The sequence below is a fragment of the Acipenser ruthenus genome, chromosome 3, assembly GCF_902713425.1.
Source record: "Acipenser ruthenus chromosome 3, fAciRut3.2 maternal haplotype, whole genome shotgun sequence".
Classification (NCBI taxonomy): domain Eukaryota; kingdom Metazoa; phylum Chordata; class Actinopteri; order Acipenseriformes; family Acipenseridae; genus Acipenser; species Acipenser ruthenus.
The window spans coordinates 71,424,657-71,447,618 of record NC_081191.1 but is presented as its reverse complement, the minus strand read 5'-3'; the positions used below and the strand labels follow the sequence as shown (position 1 = coordinate 71,447,618).

At 36.9% G+C, this 22,962-nt stretch overlaps 1 protein-coding gene across 10 annotated transcripts in view; it reads left to right on the top strand.

Moving 5' to 3' along the window:
• Positions 1–22,962, top strand: part of dtna (dystrobrevin, alpha) — a 74,478-nt gene that overhangs the window by 6,722 nt on the left and 44,794 nt on the right. For all 10 annotated transcript variants that reach the window (XM_059016164.1, XM_059016169.1, XM_059016174.1 and 7 more), the window contains exons 2-9: positions 11,671–11,738; positions 12,299–12,379; positions 14,796–15,009; positions 17,398–17,483; positions 18,386–18,540; positions 18,905–19,010; positions 19,605–19,771; positions 21,446–21,570. In XM_059016164.1, the coding sequence (XP_058872147.1) occupies positions 11,671–11,738; positions 12,299–12,379; positions 14,796–15,009; positions 17,398–17,483; positions 18,386–18,540; positions 18,905–19,010; positions 19,605–19,771; positions 21,446–21,570 (1,002 nt within the window). The remainder of the gene's footprint in view (positions 1–11,670; positions 11,739–12,298; positions 12,380–14,795; positions 15,010–17,397; positions 17,484–18,385; positions 18,541–18,904; positions 19,011–19,604; positions 19,772–21,445; positions 21,571–22,962) is intronic.

Below are 22,962 nucleotides of genomic sequence, written 5' to 3'. Positions count from 1 at the left end.
ATCTATTCAGGGACACCAAGATATTTAGTAAGTAAAGGGTCCGAGAGAAAAAAAGGACAATACAATCCCCACCCCTAGTCTTGCAATAAATAATGTATTGTTTCCATAATTTGTGCCTGTACTGTATGTTGCTGATAAACCTTGTTTCCAACTGAAGTAGAGTTTGGGGTGAATGAGATACTTCTTTTGATACTTTTGATACTTCTATTGAGTGCCGCCTTTTCACTTCTTGGAAAGGTTATGTTGAAAATCAGACTTTCAGGGAGAGAAAGGGACTTAATCTAAAGTAGCAGAACTGGTAGGTACTCAGGGAAGGAAATGAGACTTCCATTGCATAACCGTTTGATCCATTCCTGGTTTTACTATGAGTCACACCTGAGCTTGTTACCAATACACTGTGGCTAATCAAGCTTGTAGTACAACCTGGAATGGGTGAATGCTAAGCAGTAGGAGTCTTATTTCCATCCCAGGGTATGGTGGCAGATATACTGTAATGGAGGTGTCCCCTCACTCTCTGAACTGGGTTTAAATGCATATTTTGTTGCAATTAGTAAAGCGCTCAATTCATTTTGATATATTTTAATTGTGGAGATTCTGTAAATGTAAAACACAAAGCTCTGTTTTTTCGTTTTTCTGAGGTTGTCTGTCTATTAGCCTGTCTGTCTGAGCTTGTCAGTCACTTCAAAAGGGAACTCCTGAACTTGAAAACACTTGTGAAACAGTTGAAGGCTATATATTGTTTCAAATGCAATTGCCCTTGTAAGAATATACAGCCTTCAACTATATACTTTGGAGATTATTCAAATGTGTTTGTCGTTGTTTGTTATAGTTATCATCACTTACACTAATTCTGATAACTGGTTCATTCTCTCAAGCACTGTATGCGTCCCAGGGTACTTTGATAATGAAGTGTGTGTAATCTGTTTTGCTTAATGCCCTTATCTGTGGTGCTGATTCTAACAATTGATGAGTGCTGCTCTGATCTTGTTTTCATATTTTACATTCTTTTACTACATTTGCAGCCCTTGAGACAGCTGCGCTGCTGCCATTTGTTATGGAGGCTGCAAATAATCCGTGAATAAGCAGCACATACACAACAAGCAATTCATGATCCTGTGTGTTTTACTGATCTCGCCAGGAACAGAAAGAGAAAGTATTCTCTCTCTCTCTCTCTCTCGCTCTCTCTCTCGCTCTCTCTCTCGCTCTCTCTCTCGCTCTCTCTCTCGCTCGCTCTCTCGCTCTCTCTCTCTCTCTCGCTTGCTCTCTCTCTCTCTCTCTCTCTCTCTCTCTCTCTCACCCCTGTGGCTTTAAAAGGTCTTTCAGGTCTCACTCGTGTAGAGTGCACAGGATGTGCCCTATAGTCTGGACTTCGCCGGTTCGAGTCCAGGCTATTCCTTTGCCGACCGAGGACGGGAGCTCCCAGGGGGCGGCGCACAATTGGCCGAGCGCCTCCCGGGGGAGGGAGGGTTAGGTCAGTCAGGGTGTCCTTGGCTCAGCGCGCACCAGCGACCCCTGTGGTCTGGCCGGGCGCCTGCGGTTTTGCCTGTAAGCTGCCCAGGGCTGTGTTGTCCTCTGATGCTGTAGCTCTGGGTGGCTGCATGGTGAGTCTGCAGTGTGTAAAAAAAGCGGGAGGTCTTTGAAACAGTGCTCTCTTTGAGTTCAGCAGGTACAACAAAGTGTAACCACCAACCTGTTTCACATTCTGCCTCCAGTGGATAATGCTTTCTTTCTGTTTCCATCGCAGAAGGTGCATTTGCTACCAATGCCATTACACTTGAAGCCTACTTTTAATATGTATTTATTTATTTATTTAGCGAGGCGGTTAATTGATCAGGGCGGTTATGTGACAGTCGGATATGCGACGTTCCACTGTATAGCTCTGTAGATAAGTTTTGAAACACAGGTACTAGAAATAAGTAATTTCTCTGCAACACAGCAATTATGAGAGAAAAAATAAATTGGCTAATTAGCAGAAATGTACATTCTTTTTTTTTTTAAACACATTATTTTTCTTGAACTGTGTATAACTGCAAATAATTAGCAATCCTTGTTTTTTGTGGGTGGCGTAATTACTAGTAGGAGAGAACTAATTATTTTGCTGTGGGTGACACCACAAATGTCCTGACCCAGGGAAGATGCAGTGAAGCGGTTGGGGTATTCAAGGGCAACTCAATAATTTATAACACTGGTGCGGGAAATTAGGTGGTGGCATACCTCCATTTTCTCAGCAGATTTAGTAGTCTCCATGAGTACCTTCAATCTGCTCTTCCAGGGGCCCTTACTGGAGAGTAAAGAATTTAACACCATTGGTTGGGCAAGGGTGATTTACACTCGACCCTGTGACACAGTCAGTTTCCAGGCTTTGATTGAATGTGACAAAAGAGTCATTCATACAAGAAATAGGGTGATTGCTTTCTTTCAGTACACAAAATAGTGAAATGAAGGAATGCACTGCTGAGGTGCTTTTGTGACTGGTTAACCTAGTGAAATTGTCAGGATCTGCAATCTATTATATATAGGAAGGATATTGACAGAGGTTGGTTTTCTCAAAACAACTTGTAGGACCTATACTGTATGATATGTTATAGTAAAAGAGAGTGGCCTTGTCAATCCCAGATAGGTCCAAAACCAGGATAGACTAGTCCCTCATTAATACAGACACTGTTTTGCCGTACATTCGGATATGATGGACACAACGTATGTCCCCTAATAATATCTAATTAAGTGTGATGCTAGGTCACTGTGAATCACATAATTCAAAGAATTAAACTGACACCAAAGACAGGACGAAAATAAATGGAAGAACAGATACAAGTAGTCTACTAAATCGTTAAAATTAATTTAATGATTTAAAAGAGGGCATATAAACAAACTCTACAGAGTTTAAACAAACTGAGATCGATCGGTTGGAAAAGGGCGAGAAGCTTTTAGAAATAACGATGGACTCCAGTGGTTCCAAACACAAGATGTGCACTACAATAATTGTAATTCTGAATTTGAAATCTTTAATTGCTTTTGCAAAGAAAGTCTCACTCATACCAGAACAGAAAGCAAAAGCAGCAAGTAGGCTATCTGTTTTACTTTCATCTGTGCATACACTCTGTAAAATGCATGTAGTATATGTAAGGTATTGTATAGTAACATAAAGTGTCAATGCGACACCATGATCTATTTCGTGTTAATGTTGTACTATGTAGGCAACAGGGGGAAAAAAAGAAAATGTGCTAAAATTATTTACTTTGAATTTAAAATATTTTATTATTTTCTTATTATACAGTACTGTGTACAATGCAGCAGCGTGATTTATTTTGTGTTACTGGTAGCATATAGGCTAAAGTAAAAAGAAAGTGTGCTAGATATTCATTTGATATTACTAATTTATACTGTATAGGCCTACTGTACATATTCATTTTTTTTTAAATACTGTAACGTGTAAAGAGAACACATTAATGTTATTTCAGCGCAATGGTTTATAAAATTAAAATAAATTGAGCTCTATAAATGTCGTGTGCGATTTTTAATTATTATTATTTTTTTAATTAAACGGACACGTCGTTATTTCTGTCTGCCTCCTGACAATATAGGAACTGGACAACAAGATCTCTAAGGAATCTCAAAGACAGTTAGAGAATACTGGGTGAAAAAAAAATCCATATATTGGTGAAACAGAATTCTGAATGCTTTCAAACATTATAAAAATGGAAGGGCAGGAAACTCGTAAGTTTACAAATGAAATGAGCCCTAAATGCTTGTTTCCTGTCTAAAATATTTATTTCCTCTTATCATAAACAATGGACTGTATGCTTTTCTTTTTCTCTTTCCTGGGACACTTTCTCTATTTGCTTATTTTACGCATTTCTCTCCCAGGAATCATCAGTGGTTTCATCTTTGCACTGCGTGTTGTCTCTCCTACTGATCTCTCTTCATGGCAATTCACACCTGTTGTGATGAGGATGCCAGGACATTCACTTGCTATGGCGTAGCACTCTAAGTGTGGAAATGGAGACAGACAGAGTGATGGGTGCTCCTCCCAGGCAACAGCTGACACTGTTAAGAACTGAGATCCATGCAACCCCAGCTTAGATACATAAATTATTTAAAAGAAGTACAACCTTCTTTGCAACCTTTGCCTCGTCAGCCTGTCATTATTATCAGAAGGTATAATTAGGGCTGGAACACCAGAATCTGTAAAGGCTCATTCCCCTGCTGAGCACAGTAATTAATAACGTTAATTACTGACGTAGTAACACAGCTGTATCTACGTAAACCTTGCTTATTTTATGGCATAATGTGGAAAGTTGTAAAAGCCAGTTTAGGTGGTCTGCAGTGTTTGTGCCTGCTCTTCACATTCTTCCCCCAGATTTACAACCTTTAGAAGTTTTAAAGTAATGACTTCTGGCAGCAAATCAAACGGTAATTAGGACTTTACAAAATAGCCCCCAAAGAATGTTTGACAGCTCTTTGGGCCTCATTTACGAAAGGGCACTAAACATTAAGGGGCACCATAATTGCAATTAGTGTGCACATTAATGATGTCCGTATTTGCTACTGCAATTCATTATTGCGTGCAATACTTTGCATATTATGGCGTGCACTAAATTTAGTGCTTCACACTAAAACACATTACCCCCACTGCACGATTTCTAGTCATCAATATGTATGCAGGCATGGTTTCTATCAATTAATCAACATATTACTTAATGTATTTTATAGTACAGAAATAGGCAGATATAACTAGAAGCAGCTTTCCTAGAACTCTGACAAACAACTCAACATCACAAATGTAATAATAATAATAATAATAATAATAATAATAATAATAATAATAATATTTTGCTTTCAATGGAAGTCTCAAACAGTAAAAAAGTCGGAGTATATAATGCCATGTCTCAATATTTAACTTGTATTCCAAAATATAACATTTTTAACAGCACTGAAAAAAAAAAGATACTGGCAAGCTATGAAAATGTGATTTAGTAAACCACTATGAATGTACCTTTTTATGACTGTCCGGACACTTCTTTTCTCGCACACTTGATAACCATGCTCATTGGGCAGGATTTTCAAAAAACAGTGTTATTTTATCGAACTCACAGAATAGTAACGAGAGCTTTAGTAGCAAGTGATTTTCAAACAGAATGTGTTAATTAAATCAATCCGTTATGCTTTGAAATTGAGTCGATGAGATCGTTAATGAGCGCATTTCTCGTTAAAAAGCTTAATTGTCGCAGGTCACGTACATCACTTCCTGTCTCATCAACTAGATAAGGGGAACTCATTAATCAAAATGCATGTTAACAAGATAAAAAAAATGAATGGAAGCAGGATTCGCTGTTACGGAAACTACTAGCGTACAGCGAGACGGCTCTCTCACCTGCGAGCAGCAGCCAAATGGGCATAAAGAAATAATGGGAATATCTATTTTATGTATAATTTGTAAACCTTATTTAAAATTGTGCATTTTGTCATCCAGAATGTACATTCATTTAGAGCCTTGTTGCAGAATTAGAACACTCTAATTCTGCATCTTTTCCACATAATGCCTGTTGATGCAGAATGTAGTTTCTTAATTTTTTTTTCCAGCACTCTGCTAGCCAGACCACTCTTTTGCTCAGTCATAATGTGGTGCACCATCTCTTGTAATCCCAGTTAGTTTCTTCCAAGGTAATTCTGCACTTTCCATGGCTTGTTGAAGTTAAAACAGTTCCTTAAAAGCTCTTCAGAAACATTACAGTTAATATTACCTGCCATTTCGGTAATACGCTCAGCAACCGTGTTACGAGACAGACTGATGTTAGAAATTGTTTTTATTTTTTCAGTGCATACTACACCAGCTGTTTTAAGAAAGCACCTTTTAATAAATTCATCATCCGAAAAAGGTTTGGCTGCACTTGCAATCTCTTTGCTAACAATAAAACTGGCATCCACAGCACTTTTCATTTTTTTTTCTCATTTTCAGAAAAAAACTTTCATTGAGATTCCATAGCTTCTTTCATTTCCAGTAAACTCAAAATACGTTGCTTTGTGCAGCGTGTCATAGTGACGTTGTATGTTACAATCTTTCATAACTGCAACCGTTGCACTGCAAATCAGACATATTGCCTTGCCGTCAGAATTATTCAGTTAAAAAAATAATCATCTAGCTAACGATTTTGGAATCTTCTGTGTTCCGCCTCCACCTTTTGCTTCTGATTTAAAATTTTACACAAAGTAAAATAAATAGTTTAAACAAGCCTTTGCTTTGCTATCCTAATCAAAATTATGTGTGATGTGCTTTTTACACGTGTGCGTGAGGAAACAGATCCTGTGTGCCATTTGATTGGCTATTTTACTAACTCTGTGAGCTGTGATTGGCTTAATGGGAATGTCACTCTTACAATGCAGACTGCACATGTTGAATATACTTATATTAAAGAGGCGGGTTGTTTTAAAGAATTCCAAAATGATACAAACATCAATGCAATTTTAGAAACTAATGAACACCCCTAAACCTGAGATGGAATTGTTTTCCTGTAACTCACTGAAGCAGCCTATCTATTATTTTTTATAATTATTATTATTATTTGTTTATTTAGCAGACGCCTTTATCCAAGGCCACTTACAAAGACTAGGGTGTGTGAACTATGCATCAGCTGCAGAGTCACTTACAACTACGTCTCACCCGAAAGACGGAGGTTAAGTGACTTGCTCAGGGTCACACAATGAGTCAGTGGCTGAGGTGGGATTTGAACAGGGGACCTCTTGATTACAAGCCCTTTTCTTTAACCACTGGACCACACAGCCTCTATTATAATACAGAGATACCCTTGTGATGCTAATATTAATGAAGACGAGGTTCAGCTGTACAGTTGTACAGTAACGTAGTATTTCAGTGCTGTACAGATGTTCTATGTTGTTATTCATTAGTGCTTCAGCTTTATTTGGATGATTGCCTTTACCTTGTTTTAATTTCCTGTTCCTCTCCAGTTTTTCTGAGATACAAATGTACCAGCTTTACATCATTTTTTTTTTTTTTTTTTTTTTTTTTAACGTATTCTCGTTTTGTTGATCATTAATGAACATGTCTGTACTGTGGGTGTTATCGAGTGGTTGAAAACAAGACATGTTGTGTTTGAATTAAGGAGTCGAATGGGTCAAAGTTCAAGTAAATGCATTAAAAGAGAGGATTTTTTTTTTTTTTTTGCATCACACAAGGAATACATGTTAAAATTCAAAGGTAAGCAGTGCAGTTTCACTTTACGTTGCCTCTGCCTGTCCCCTGCTGAGTGCTGTCTGTTCGCTCGTTTTCGGTCAATGTAAGTGTGACGGGGTACTCCCCGCCCCTGTGCATATTATGCTTTGTTGTATTATTATTATTATTATTATTTTATGTATTACATAGGATGGCGAAAAGCCATTTTTATTACGTATTATTGTTTGGCAGGAAGAGCGAGGTGCCGTCCGCCATTATTTGTTATTGTTTTATTGTTTCAAATAACTTGTGAGAATGCGTGACTGCCAGCTACTAATTGTTTAACTGGCTGACAGATTAGTAAACTTGTGCAGACTATTAATAATAATTAATATCTAGTTAACCCCTCGGCCATAATATAAAAGACCTGCGGTTTGGCTGCACAGGGTGGAGTGTTCGTAAGTGGAGAATGAGAGTGAAAGTAATTAAATAGAAATAACAATTGCTACTCGTGCTGGAAGCACCAGCACGATACTTGTTACCGTATTTGTTTGTTTGGCCAACGCGCTTTTTGTTGTAAAAGTGTTTCACCCACAATTGCCTTGTGTGTTGTGGATTTATTTCCTGGCCTGTCACCACGTCACCACCAGTCAGCCTGTTCACAGTAAGCCACCTGCACCTTTCACAATAAGCTACTGACCAAAACATACGCCAGGACTGCTGGAGCTTTTTATATAGGTGGTCACGTGTAGTCTCGGACATTAACATGCACATTAAATTTTTGCTCGCACTAAATTTAGTGTGCGCGATATGGCATGTAAATGAGCCAAATCGTGTGCACATAAATGAATGCATTCTCTGTTAGTCAATGTGGCAGCAAATTTAGATTCATTGCGCACGTTAGGCTCAGTACTTTATGTGCGTGCTAATTCTAAATTTAGTGCCCTTTAGTAAATGAGGCCCTTTCATGCTGTTATGTAAATGTAACGTTCTGGTTTTTAGATAAGGGGTGTTTTTTTCTGTTTGTTTCAGCAGTTGAAAGTGCACTTGCTTGTAATAATTATTGCTCTCTCTCTCTGTTCTCAGTGTTTCATTGTATTTACAATTTCACAATGTACAAAAAGTTTTTTTTTTTTTAAACTTAAGCATTGTCCTGAGCCATTTCGGGTCTCAAGAAAATAAGAACACACTGGCTATTTTTATTTGTTCAGATCTTTTCCGATTTAAATTAATTGTTAAATATTAAAGTATAACTTGCAGTCATCTTATAGGCACTAACTAACTGAGGACAGTTTTTGTTGTAAAGTTGACTATATGACCATGATGGAACATTGAAGAATAAAATTGTACAAGTAAAGATGTTATATATATATATATATATATATATATATATATATATATATATATATATATATATATATATATATATATAAAATGGATGGGCTTCAGTGAGTTACAGGTAAATATTTCCATCGAGAGTTTCTGTGACGTCATAAATTACGAGACCAAAGGGTGTCCTCGGCTCGCCGCACACCAGCGACCCCTGTGGTCTGGCCGGGCGGCTGTGGGCTTGCCTGTAAGCTGCCCAGAGCTGCGTTGTCCTCCGACGCCTGCAGTGTGTAAAGAAGCGGGAGGCTTACAGCACACACTTCAGAGGACAGCGTGTGTTCATCTTCGCCCCTCCCGTCAGAGCAGGGGTGGTAGAGGTGAACTGAGCCTAAAAATATTTGGACATTCTAAATTGGGAGAAAATAATAAAATAATTGGCGACTACTAAATTAAAAAATAAATAAATAAATAAAATGAAGTACATGAGTAAAAGAGGGCATATAAACAGCTACTCTAAATAAAATGAAGTACATGAGTCCTTTTTTCTGCCTAAGAAACTGCATCTTCTCTCTTTGATTTCCACTTTTCATCTTGCTCCATCTCTATGCTCTCCTCCAGTGTCCAATCTGCAAACCAGGCCCGTTTAAAAACATCATACAATTAACACGTTTTTTTCTGTTTTAAATGATACCTGTCAGCTTAAAAAAGGAAGCTTAAAAGGATTGACCCCACCCCCAGCCCCCCAGTAATTCGAGCCCTGACATGTGCCTCTTTTGCTTAAGGTAAAACATGTTTTTATCAATGTGTTGTTTTTCTTCTATTAAACTAATAGATGTGATAAAGTAAAATGCTTATAAAAGACTTTATATAGCTATCACACGTATGCAACAGAGAGCATTAATCTTTGTCTCCTATTTTTTCTTAAACTTTACAGGATAAAATGTACTACTTCTAAAATACACCTGCCCTCTGAGGCATGTGTCTTTTACATATTTATAAAGAAGGTAAAACTATTTGTATCATGTACAGTACTCGACTATCAATGCAAACATTATTTAAAGACCTGAAACTATTGTATTACATTATTGCTAAAAATAATATAAAATGTATACTTAAGAAATAAAAAAAATTCTGAAACTTTTTAAAAATATTTTTACAATATGAATTTCACAAATGTGAAAATAACTAAATCATAAAGTATTTTGTATTATTCACTAACATACGGTTCTTAGAGGGTAATTGTGGTGAACTGAAAGTGAATGTAGACTTTCAATAAAAAATATGTTTCCAAATACTTTTGTCATATTTTACAGCCCCTCCTATTGTTGTGATGGGCTATTTTGATGCACAACGTGTTCAAATCACTAGAAGCTTCAGTGTACTGGGTTGTAAACATGGCACTGTGATGTGACATGACAGCATTTATTTCTGCAATTGTTGCTTATAGATGCACACAAAGCAAAGTTGTTTGCACAAAGATATACAAATATCATGGAAGAGAATAATTCCAACACAATACAGTGATACCTGTATGAGCCGTTATTGTTAGACTACAGTAGTCCAACCTCTTTAGACAGTGAGAGTGATCATTTAGAAGAGGATAGTTGCCATTTCAGTGGATAACCCCACCTGCAATTCTCTGTGATTGGTTGCAAATATGAACATTGACTGTTCAGTAATTCTCCAGATTTGCACAGCGCTGTACAGCTGCTTTTTAATGCTACTGGTCGTTCAACCTTCCCTTCAGTCACATCTAGTGTCATTGTACTGTAATAAGGTACCTATGGTAGTAACACAGCAGCCTGCATGAAAATACAATATTCTGTTACCAACACAACGATGCTCTGTCAACAAATGAGTAGCTAACAAAACACATTCATGTTTAGCTGCTGTACATTTGATATTTCATGTTGGATAGGTAGCTCAAAAGCAGACACACAGGAAGATAACCCACAGGTAATATAAGATAACCCACAGGTAATATAAGTAGGAAATATAGAAGACACAGAGTTGGAGTACTGTATTGAACTCATCAACCGAGGACTGAGACAGCCCATACGAATATGATGATCAGTGGTGTCATGGGAAGATGTGATATTCAGAGGATAGGCAGTCATCAGTGACCCATAACAGTGCTGTGTGTGGTGACATGACTGGAACTTCTGGTGATGATATTACAGGTGAGATGGGGAGACAGTAGATTACAAAGTTTTGGTTGAATATTTATTCAAGAAAGTTGTTATTTTAAGGGTACTTTAAAGCAGCGAGCCTATACTTACATATACTTGTGTTATTCAGAGAATGATACCAGGACTGGTTGTATATTGTAGAAACTGCAGGTTATTGTAATTTCACCATTTAATAACCATCTTACCTGGAGGAACTACAAACAACCACATTTATCATTAGGGTTAGCCACAGGAATGATCCACACAAACATATCTGCTTCAGAGTTTAGTGGAGTGACATTTTAAACTGATACTGTAGTTAAAAAATAAACCCATTCTAACTGATATCAATACACCTCTTTTGGCCCTGTTTTTGTTATCCTGTTTGTTTGTTTGTTGAAGCTGATTTATTTGGCAATTGTTGAAGCTGATGATGAAAAGCAGAAAAATATAATGTTTATTATAAAAAACTATTTAATGTGTTTCTATGTGCCTTCTAAATTTCTGTGTGTATGCATTTTCTGCATTAATCCTTTTCATAACTCATGGTGATAGATATGAATCAACAGATCAATCATGATTTTCTAAATCCCTGTGTAAGGCAGCCTCCAAAAACGTAAGCAACGTTTTAGTCTCTGGCGCACAGGCCAATTACGTTTTGAATGTGGTGATCTTATTTCTTAAGTAGGAACTGCTTCTGTGTTTCAGTGTGCTGTTATAACACTGTTTATAATGTTTTACAACTATGATAAAAACATGTATTTTTACATGTTTTGTGGCATTGCTATCTGTGAGCATCAAACAAATCGGTTCTGTTGGTTGATAGTACAGCAGTAGAAAAATTGAGTTTTTTTTTTAATTTAAGAATCCCATAAAGAGTCTGGACAAACCTACTTAAGAATTATCAACGAGTTCCTCAAATAGGAGTAGAAACAAAATTGCATATGTTTTCCATGTTGCCAACAGAACCACTGAATGTTGTTTTTCTGATATCTTGGACAGAATGATTGAAGATCGTGGGAGAAGAGGTAATACCATGGCAGAAAGAAGACAGCTGTTTGCAGAAATGCGTACGTATTGAAGGACATGCATCATACCGTACGAAATCCAGTGCCAAACTTGAGAACACATCTTTGGTTCTTTATTAGTTACTCCGTTTTGAACAGTTAGTAAAAGGATTATACAGTAGTACTCAACTCTGGCCCTCAAGATCCAATCCAGTCCAGGTTTTTACTCCAAGCAGGTTCTAATGTAGTTAATTGAAGCTGCTGAGAGGCAATTAACTAATTTAGGACCTGGTTGGAATAAAGACCAGGACTGGAATGCATCTCGAGGGCCAGAATTGAGTACCACTGCAACAGATGTATAAATCTTTACGCTGAAGTAACAGTCATGTATTCTCGGTACATATTATGTTTAATTATGAAATATCTTGAAATACCTGTTTTTAGACTGTGAAATAAGTGAAAAAATACATCACTAGTGATAATATATTTAAGATCGCACAGTAATAATACAATGGATTCCATATATTGTCCTTTTCTAGTCCATAATCCTTTTTAGTTATTGTTATTCTAGCAGGAATCTATGCAGTGTGTGTTTGTTATTAGTGTTTTTATTTCCTACCCAGGGGCTCAAGATTTGGATCGCATTCGGTTATCTACCTACAGGACAGCATGCAAGCTCAGATTTGTACAAAAGAAATGCAATTGTAAGTAAAGTAAATTCAGTGACATAAGTCACATCCCAAGGGCTTGTTGGTGACAGATTCAGTTCCAGTACTGGTCAGTGATCAATTTCAGTCATGTGGCTGATGGGGAAATACATTCTGAGACAAATTTCTATTAAACAGCATAGGCGCTGTCACCAACTGAGTTCTTACATTTTATTAAAAAAACACCCTGTCCAATTCCCCAGAATAGAATCTTGCTACATCTCAAGGAGAGGATAAACAGCAGTAATAATTCTGTGTTTAATCACAAGCTATGTAAACTGTATTTGTTGATGTCCTAGGGCGAATTAAAAACAGTATTTGCATGCAGAAGCACTGATTTTGAATCCTGTGTGGTATAAACGGAATAACTAATAGCTGCTGGTTGGATACTGTCTCTAGATTCTTTGCATTTTTATCATTCAAAAATGAATGTATTGTCAAGGAATTCAATTTAGGCCTTTAATTGTAAAAATGATTGTACTGTAAATGTTTTAATGAGCTCTTCTGAGTTACAGAGTGATTATTTTTCGTCTTTTGTATCCGGTATTTGTTGGAAATCGAGTAGAAATTGGGACTATTTTTCTGCTGATTTACTGTTCAACTTAAGTAACCACTGAAACAAAAGAAGATCTGCATTGACATTTAAGCCAGTTTCTGTGTTCCATTCAAAACCCACTCTCTTTTTCATTTTTGTAGAGCTAATGTTTTTTTTGGAGGCAGCTTTTCAATGTGACCCACATTCCTATAACCTCCTTTATAAAACGGAGTGTTAGAATGCTGCATGCTGATTGGTCCTTCAGTGTTCCAAGCCATTATGATATCCAGCACAAAGTCACGATTAGGAACTACTTGGGAACAAAGGCAAATCACCACCTGTGCTTAACCACTTATCACTGCACCACGCAAAATCAAAGAAAACACCTGTCAAAATACCTGCTGTCATGGAAGATCCTGAAGGCAAAGTGTCTTGTCATATCTTCGAGTTTATATTAATTTGCACTACGAACCAGTTTGCTATTTTAAACAAGACTGTTCATGTATTTTATTTGTAGTACGTACCAGTCATTTTCTGTAACTTCGGTCGGATCCAGTTGTCAGATATTCAGTTTTATTTTCCTCCTTTTAGTTGATGTCAGCCGTCGTTTTGTGAAACTGACTTTTCATTCATTTTTAACTGGATATTTTTATATTTTTCGACAGTATTTACATTATTACGTGGTCTTAACCATCAGACTCTCGCCTTTCTTCACTGTCTCTCTTCCCCTTTACCGGGCACGCACTCTCTTTACAGGTACAGAAATGTAACGTGCTAGAATGAACTCAAAATGAAATTAATATCACAAAACAAACAAAATTAATTAATTAATTTAAATTAATTACTTCATAATCTTCATCCCAACAAAGCACCTTAAACTCTTGCGGTGTTTGGTATACGCTAGAGCCAATGGGTGTGAATTGCCTAGCAACAATGTTACCTAGAATATGCAGGAAGGCAGGCACCTCACAGATATACACACTAAGTTTTTTAAAGTCTTTATTTAAAAAAAAAAAAGGATTTATTGAAACAAACAAAAAAAAGTTTTACCTGAATATTATTTTTAGTTCATGAGGACTATTTTTAGTTGTGGAAGGTTATACCTTAAAATGTTAATACATCTTTAGAAACTATTTAGCTTTCTCCTTTCTTTTTTTAATTAAATGTTTATAAATCTGTTTTATAAAAGCAATAAGGCACTTGAGGGCTGCGTCTCGTGACAAACAACGCACCAAGAAGTGACAATATCCAGCACAACCCATGCCCTCACGTGCCTTATTGCTTAATTAGATGGTCCTATTACTGACTGCTCTTCCTGCAGCTTTTGAAGCAATCAAAAATCATTATTCTGAATAATAATAAAATTATGAATAATAAATGGTCCGTAACTCAAAAGAAATGCAAGTAAATCACTTGATTTCATAATTTCAGGCCTAAAATGTATTGCTTGCCAATATCTTAGTTTTGAATGAATACTAATGCAAAAATCAAGATATACTGGGGTTTTGGGGGGGGGGGGGTTGTTTGTTTTTTTTGTAGACGATTTCAAAAAAATCATAGCTGTTTTTCCGTGGAAGCCTTAAAAAGTAATTGCAACCGAAACACAACAAGCACCATATGAACTTTTATTCTCTTCGCTTTGTAGGATTTTTTAGTGGTCAAAAGCCTTTCAGTCATATAATGAAAGTCATAAAGCTATTATACATGATAATTTAACATCCTGGAGCTGAAGGATGTCTTTTGACACAAAAATTAATTACATCTTAATTTTTTTTGTAAAACCTTTGACTAATATCTTTGACCAATATCTCTACACACAGACTCACCTTTTATTAACACAATTATCATGTGTTTTTATTTCTTCTCTGCTATGTAAAGTGCACCTGGTGGACATCTGGAACGTTATAGAAGCTTTCAGAGAAAATGGTCTGAATACAATGGACCCCAACACGGAGTTCAGCGTGGCTCGCCTGGAAGCAATACTCTCCACCATTTTCTACCAGTTGAACAAACGCATGCCAACCACCCACCAGATCAACGTTGAACAGTCCATCAGCTTGTTGCTCAACTTTCTGCTGGCAGCTTATGACCCGTAAGTCACCAGAAGGGCTATAGACTTGTGTAACGTGCCACCTGTAAATCCCACAGTTTATATTGGGTTTTTTTTCAAGCCTGGCCCTCAATTACCCCCAGCTGGTCAGTGTTTAAATTTTTTTTAATGTTTTAAAAAATGTACACACACTGGGAAAACCTTATGCCACAGCCAGTAGACTACAATACAAATAAAACAAAATGAACAATTTGGTGTACTTGAGGACCTGGGGTGAAGATGTACTGTAAATGTAGTCTATTATATTTTTATATATAAACGTGGTTCTCTGTCACTACACAAACACATTATCACCTGATTTATGTTGGCCAATCAAAGTCTGATTATTGTGGTCATTGCTGGGCGTAGTAACTACTAGCTTGATCAAAAACTACATAGAAATACTTGCACAAAAATATAATATTTTTAGTGGATGAGGAATGGGGAGAAAACAAAAATCGGTTTATGAATATTCAAAAGAAAATGAATGTTTTATGTAATAGCAAAAATAGCAGAAGTGGGTCAGATGAGGCAGAGGATGCATAGCGTTGTAAATACTGCTGCATTGAGGTACATATTCACACTGACAATAAAAGAACATGCTGAAAAATAAGCGACACTAAACTAAAACAGGAAAGTGAACTGAGAGACAAATCTAAACAATCCATTTATGCTGCTTTTACACACACTTTAATAAAAAGAGAGCGCAGAATGACTGTTAATGAGTCTGTCAGAGCGCTGTGCTTTGCTGGTCAGCTACTGTTTATTGCAGAGGTATGTATTGGTGACTTTGTGTGACAGTACTGTTCATCAGCTAAAATACTGCCTAACACCGACAATCTTAATCGTAATATTTGACAGAAAATGGTGATGCTTTAGTTGGTAAACTTATATGGAACGCATTGATGGAAATGTCCAGTGTGATTTTTGACGTGTGTCTTCTTTTCTTTTTATGATTTCAAGGTGAATAAACCTGGCTTGTTTTGTGCTGATGTCATGTTCATACCTTCTGTAGATACTATTTCTGTCAGCACAGCGATTGCCCAAACATTCAAAGTACCAGTTAACTTGGGAAAATGTGGCTTCGACTTGCACAGACTGTGCTTCAACATACATGCCAGGGACATTAAACCTAATCAGAAACCAGAACTGCTACACATCATATTCCACATGTAAAGTGTGGGTACTGAGATTTTTTCCCCCCGGTTTTTACCGATGTCTCAATTAAAAACTATTTATTACTGATTTTATCCCTACTTTAATACATGTAAAATAAACTCTGAAAAATTCCCGGAATATATATTTTTTAAAGATAAAAACCGAAAACACGGAACACTAAAACATATATTTTATTAAAATTAGATAAAAAGACTTGAAAATAATTTCACTGAACCCCTTAACATCCTCTTGCTAGCCTATAGCTGTTGTGCCCAGAATTTCTATTGCATAATGAAATACAGCTTTGCCTTTGAGCCGGATCATTCTAGCAGTACCTATAGAGATCAAAAGACACAGCAGGATTTTCTGTAATTGTCACGGACACTGAAGTATCCACTGGAAAGGCAACGGCAGTTTAATTTTACATTCGGTGATGTTTCTTTCCAACATAATTTATTATCTGTCTCACAGCCTAAGCTGTGTTTTTATTATGAGGTCAGACTTTTGTCTGCTTGACTTTGTTTCTTAGTTTTACTGCTGAATTTAAGATGGAGCATTTCAAAGTTATTGATTTTTTTTGTTACTGCAGTGGAGAAAATTGTCAATCAATGAGCTATCAGTGGAGATGAACAAAATTGAAAAACAAGTCTTACAAGAGTGATAGACAATGTGTATTTCTTCCCTTTCCAGCGACAGGAATATATTTATATATACATTCTGTAACACATAGTCATTAAGGTTTATCTTAATCTAAGGATATACAGTATGGATGTGTGTGTCTCTCTGAAGCAATACAATCAATTTTAAAGCCATTATATTTTACTCAGTTGTAATTGCTTGAGTCTAATGCTTAAGCAAGAGATGCTACAAGCTTGATTAAAAGCAGTAAAAGAAATAGAGAAAAATAAATAAATCATCCCCGTGTTGATTTCTGTTCAGTCTTTTGTTAAGATTACTGTGGTGTGTCATGATCTTCACCCTCTGTGTTCATGATTCATGGGTTATAGACTCACAAGACTGCTGCACAGGACAAGTATGGTGTCAAACCTTGAGGTAGAGAGTGCTGGAGATGTATGTGAAGACTGCTCTCAGAGGACCAAAGCTAATTGTCTCTTATTGTAATGAATCAACAAATGACCTGTATAGCACTTTTGTACTGAATCAGTAGATAATGATGAGTTTAAAGCTGTGAAAAAGGCTAATATATTTGTCTGCTTTGTTTTTTTTTTGCAGGGAAGGCCTTGGCAAAATGTCAGTGTTTGTTGTAAAAATTGCTCTGGCAACAATATGCGGAGGAAAGATTTTAGACAAATTAAGATGTAAGTTTAAATTTCTCACTCTTTCTCTCTTTTGTGAGATTTTCTCAAATCACATTTTTGTAGCCAGAAATTTCACCATATGGTCAATTATGTGATATGTCCACAGGAGAGTTCTCTATATCATTGAAATGATTCACTGATAAGATGAAAAATATGCCGATCAACAATTTACAGTGCTTTATCTCTCAGAAGGTACTTTATTGATGATGTTCTGTAAAATGACAGTTGTGGTGCAATGTTCAGGGTATTAGGGCCACATCTAGTATGAAATCCCAGCATTCACTATGTTTTGAAGGATATTGTTGTTTTATAGCCTTAAAGCTCACTGGTTTAAATATTGTGAGAGGACATTGTAAACATCCAATAACGCCATGCATGGTTTATGTCAGTTCGGTGTTGGCCAGAGATGTGTGAGGGTATAAAAATGAGTTGCAGTACCTCTGCTGTGAGCTCATTAAAGATCACAGGACTTTCTCCACGTCCCCACCTAAGCACAGGAACAGGGCTGCTCAAAATGATGCAATTTGCAGACCTGTTTTGTTTGAAAGTTAGCAGAACCAGACATAAATCTGCAGGTGTTTCTGTGTGATTTAAGTGTGTGACGTACTACTTTACATATATGGCTTAATAGATCTCGAAAGTATTATGGTGAATTCTTCCGATGGCGTCAGTCAGATCTCTGTATGCCATGATTACAATAATTGTATTGCATGTTAACATGTTTGCAGAGGATCTATCACATATTTCCCATGCACTTACACATTATGCCAAATCTGTAGCAGTTCTGATCTTGCAATCTTATCAAGGATAAAAAAAAAATGTAAAAAAATTACACGTTAACTTTTCTATACCCCTGCCATTTGTAATACATATATTCATGTATGTATCCTTGCATTTTTCAGATATTTTTTCACAGATTTCTGACTCCAGTGGCATAATGATTTACTCAAAATTTGATGTGTTTTTGCGGGAGGTACTAAAACTGCCCACAACAGTTTTTGAGGGCCCCTCCTTTGGGTATACTGAACAGGCTACCAGGTCGTGTTTTGCCCAACAGGTAATCTCTCACTTAAATGCACTCAGCATGAGTCTAGGACAGCAACAGTAGCTCCTTGTCAGAAAAAAATGAAATGCGTGTTTTAGATTTATAATTTTGGTTGCTTCTTGCAGTTTAAATGCCTTATAGCTAGCTCTTTAATAGTTCAAAGTTAGCATTTTTATTATATTGCGTTCTTGACATCCGATATGCTTAGATTGCTCTTCTTTTTATCTGTGGTTTTGATGCTCTTTGACCTGTTAGTAGTAGCTTTTATTTCTGATTTAACAAACTAATGAAAGAAAGGTTCACAGTCCCAGTGGGGACTGTGCTTGCTGGTCTGTTATGAACAGAATAAAACAAAACGTCTTCTTCATATAAACAGAAAAAGGTATCGCTCAACATTTTCCTGGATATCCTCATGTCTGATCCCCCACCTCAGTGTCTGGTTTGGTTACCATTAATGCATCGTCTGGCTAACGTAGAAAACGGTAAGCTTTTTATCTTTTTATCAACCAGAATATATAGAAAGAAAAACTATGTAAAGATAGACAGGGTTATACAGTCAGAGAGCACAGGAGTCCTAGCTGTGACACCTTGATCTGGGGATCCAAGAGAGGGTATCTTGCTGGCGTTGACAAGGACTACATTACCTGATCATGCTAAAGCGGCCCATGATGGCCTGGAGGAGACCTTTCCTGAGCTGTTGTGGGAGTTAAAAATGGGGATAAAATAATAAGACACATTTGAGTGTTTTTTAAAGAAACCTTTTACGTTGTATATTACTATTTTTGTTTTTATTTTCCTTTCACAATAAATAGTGTTATACCTGAAAAAAATCTTTTAAAAACACACAATGCATTGTTTTTATTTATACTGAACCATATTGAGTAAATACATATTAATAAGGGAAATAAATAATAATTCAAACCAACATTTCCATTTACTAGCTGTGGCTCTGGGTATCACTTGAATTGAGACCCTGTTTGTCTTGGTGCTGCCCATGTTAGAAACCTGTGGGCTTGCTGTTTGTTTTCCTTTGCACAGACGTGACTCTGATGTCTCCTGTGATTTCTTCCCTCCAGTCTTTCACCCTGTAGAGTGCTCGTACTGCCACAGTGAGAGTATGATGGGCTTTCGCTATCGCTGCCAGCAGTGTCATAATTACCAGCTCTGTCAGGACTGTTTCTGGAGGGGACATGCTAGTGGTTCCCATAGCAACCAACACCAAATGAAGGAATATACATCATGGGTAAGAAAAAGGGGGTTGCAGCAGCATTAAACGTGCTCTCACAGCATTATTCTACCTACATGCAACTGACCACAACAATCAAAGCCTATTGCTAATGACAGTGATTTTTATAAAAATGCTTTATAATAAATCATAACAATTGATTTATTTTACGAGTGGTTCAAGTAAATGCCCTTATAATGACCTTTGGGGAATAAAGCCAGTCATGAATCAGCTGGGTCCTGTGTTGGAGATCACTTGAAAACCTGTGTCTAAAAACGCTTTAGACACTGTACTTGTCTAGCAGTAAGACCTGATTTGAGTGGTGTGTTGATTGCATTCATATCTGTATCGGACTAAAATTATTTGGATACTAGAACAACAATTTTGCATTGTCTCACAAACCTCTGATTGTCGCTGGTTTTGAATTTGGAATGTCAAGAGACAACAGTCAGGCTGGTATCCGAATTCAGATGGAGCAATGGAAGCTGAGCAAATACATTTACCAGAATATTTTTTTTGTATGTTGTAAAACTATGTACTAAAACGATTTATTATGAAATAGTAATACATATTCATTATCCAATGTAAACATGAAACAGCTTTACATGATTAGAAACTTCCATTAGTCCTGCACCCAGTCCTGGGTTTCAGAACCCTTGTTGAGGTATATTATTGAAGTCAATTAAATAATAGACTTAACTGATGGTAGTTCAGAAATCCAAGACTGGGTGCAGGACAAGTTTGAGTTTCTAACCCTGAGCTCTATGGTCACAACTATAGGATATGCAAGTGTATTCCCAGCGGATGTTTTTTTTATAGCCTTAATTAGCCACGCTGAGTATAGGTAACAAGCTCAGGAGTAGATCTTCCTCTTGGGTAGAGAGAGAGGACCTCTAAGTCAGCTGTGCATGTTGGAGCTTCAGTCTGAGCCCAAGCTATTTCAAATACATCATCCTTTTCTAAACTCCACCATATACCGTACTATGAGATTTGTGTGTTACTCTCCCCGCGAAATTAAAATGCCAAAATATGACTGATAGAGAGAAAAAGACAGTAGCTTGTGCTACATCTGCAATGGCTAGTTTGGGCAGTCAGTGCCAAGGCCTGCTGTCTTTCAATTTGATACCGATGGTCATGCTGGCTATAAAGGCTTCTGTAGAGCAGCGGCAGTTTTTAAGGGGTTACAGTGGTTCTAGTGTTGGCTCCTTTGGAACATACATGAATTTAATTGAATACAGAATCTTTTTTTTTTTTGTATTTTAAAAGATTTGTTATACTGTAACGTTCCTAATAATAACTAAGCTAATATGTCTACCAAGATAAACCCCCAGGGTATTGCAGCCAGTTTGAACATTTTCAGAAGAGGCAAAGCCAGCCTTGATTCATACAGATTCATTTTAAATCCCATTTAATTTTGAAATGGGAAGTAAGGTTAATGGCATTCTACATAACACAATGCCACGCAGTGTTGACCAGTGATAACCTGGCTGGCTATACCTACCAGAAATGGAGTTCATACTGTGCATTTGTTGGGGGAACAACTCTTATGTATAGCTGGGTATTTTATTTAAGAAGTGAACTGTTTATTAAAATGAACTTTTCAGTATTTGTTGTAGTATCCTTGTGTTTTGCACTATCTTTAGCTCTGCTTCTACCAACCCAAGTCACCTGTAGCCTCCTTGTTCCTCCCAGAAATCTCCTGCTAAGAAGTTAACTAATGCGCTTAGCAAGTCCTTAAGCTGTGCTTCCAGTCGTGAGCCTTTGCACCCAATGTTCCCTGACCAGCCTGAAAAACCTCTAAACCTGGCCCACATTGTGTAAGTATATATCCAAGACTGCATGCTCTAAAGAGATGGCTAGCGTGTCTGGTTATGTTGTCAGATTTGATTAACCTTTTTTGCAGGTTTTCCTTCATTCATGCAGACCGCTATTCTTAGTTTTCAGCCTAAAACAAATTTATTTAAATTTATATGACAGACAGAAGAACAGAATATTTTTGGATGGAATCAATGTTATTTTTTCTGAATGCTCTATAGTATTTCAGATTGCCAAAATCACAAAGTATTTAAGGAACTGCTGTGCTTTTGAAAAGCTGCTGAATGCACTTTAGTTGTTTCTTTCCAGCGCTGTAAAATTAGCAGTTTGGTGCAAAAAAAAGGGGGGCCCATATGGCCCCAAGTATTTTGTAAAACTTATTTTCCCAGTGTAAATATATAAGTGTAAGTGGTAAAACTTTTCTTAAGTGTTTTAAAGATGACATACTGATATTATTGAACTGAATTATGTAGCACCCTATATTGAGTCTTTTCAATTCCATATATGTTGTCAGGCTTGTTTTGCTATCATCATTATAGAATCTAATGGCTGGATGCCTGTCAGAAGCTACTCTGCATGATAACCTGACCCCTCTTTTTGCACGGAACCACTCCATGTACCAGGGCCTGGTCGTGTCGTATTAAATTACCGTATTTTCTCGAGTATAAGTCAAGAAATCTAAACCCAAAACACAATCCTGACTATACACGAGCAAACATATAAACCGATCAATAATTTATAGTAAAAGCCTATATTTACTGATTGCGATGACCAGCAGCAGCATGAACGCTATGGAGAGGAATAATAATAATAATAATAATAATAATAACTTTACCTTTTCTATTGCTTGGTCCTGCAGCATAGTGCCTCTGTGGGAAACAGCAGCACCTCTATTGTTGTGGGCAAAGTCTTGTTGCCCTCATTGCCAGAGCAAATGCTTCTAATTTCTCTCAAATCAAAACGTAAAAATATCAAAATTTGGCAAAAACTATTTTGTGACATTGTCTATATATAAAAACATTAATCCCAGGTTTGTTTACATCCTGGAGCTGTCATGTAAAACACAGACGCAGTTTCATTGAATTACAGCCAGAACACACCACCCCCACATTCCATTGAAATACATACTTCCGTGTGGGCTAGGAAGGAAGTGGGGGTGGGGCTTGTATACTAAAATAATACTTTTGAAGACTATACAAAAAAAAAAAAAAGTACTTTATTGTAATACGCGTCAAAATGACACATCTGGCGGTTCTAGGTGGAAGTGCTTATAAAATTGTTATTTTTGAAAATCTGCCACTCAAACGCCGTCAGGATATCTAATACATATATTTAGGAAAAAAAAATGATGCCCGAATCTCGCCCTCACAATGGGGGGGGGATCGACTTTTACT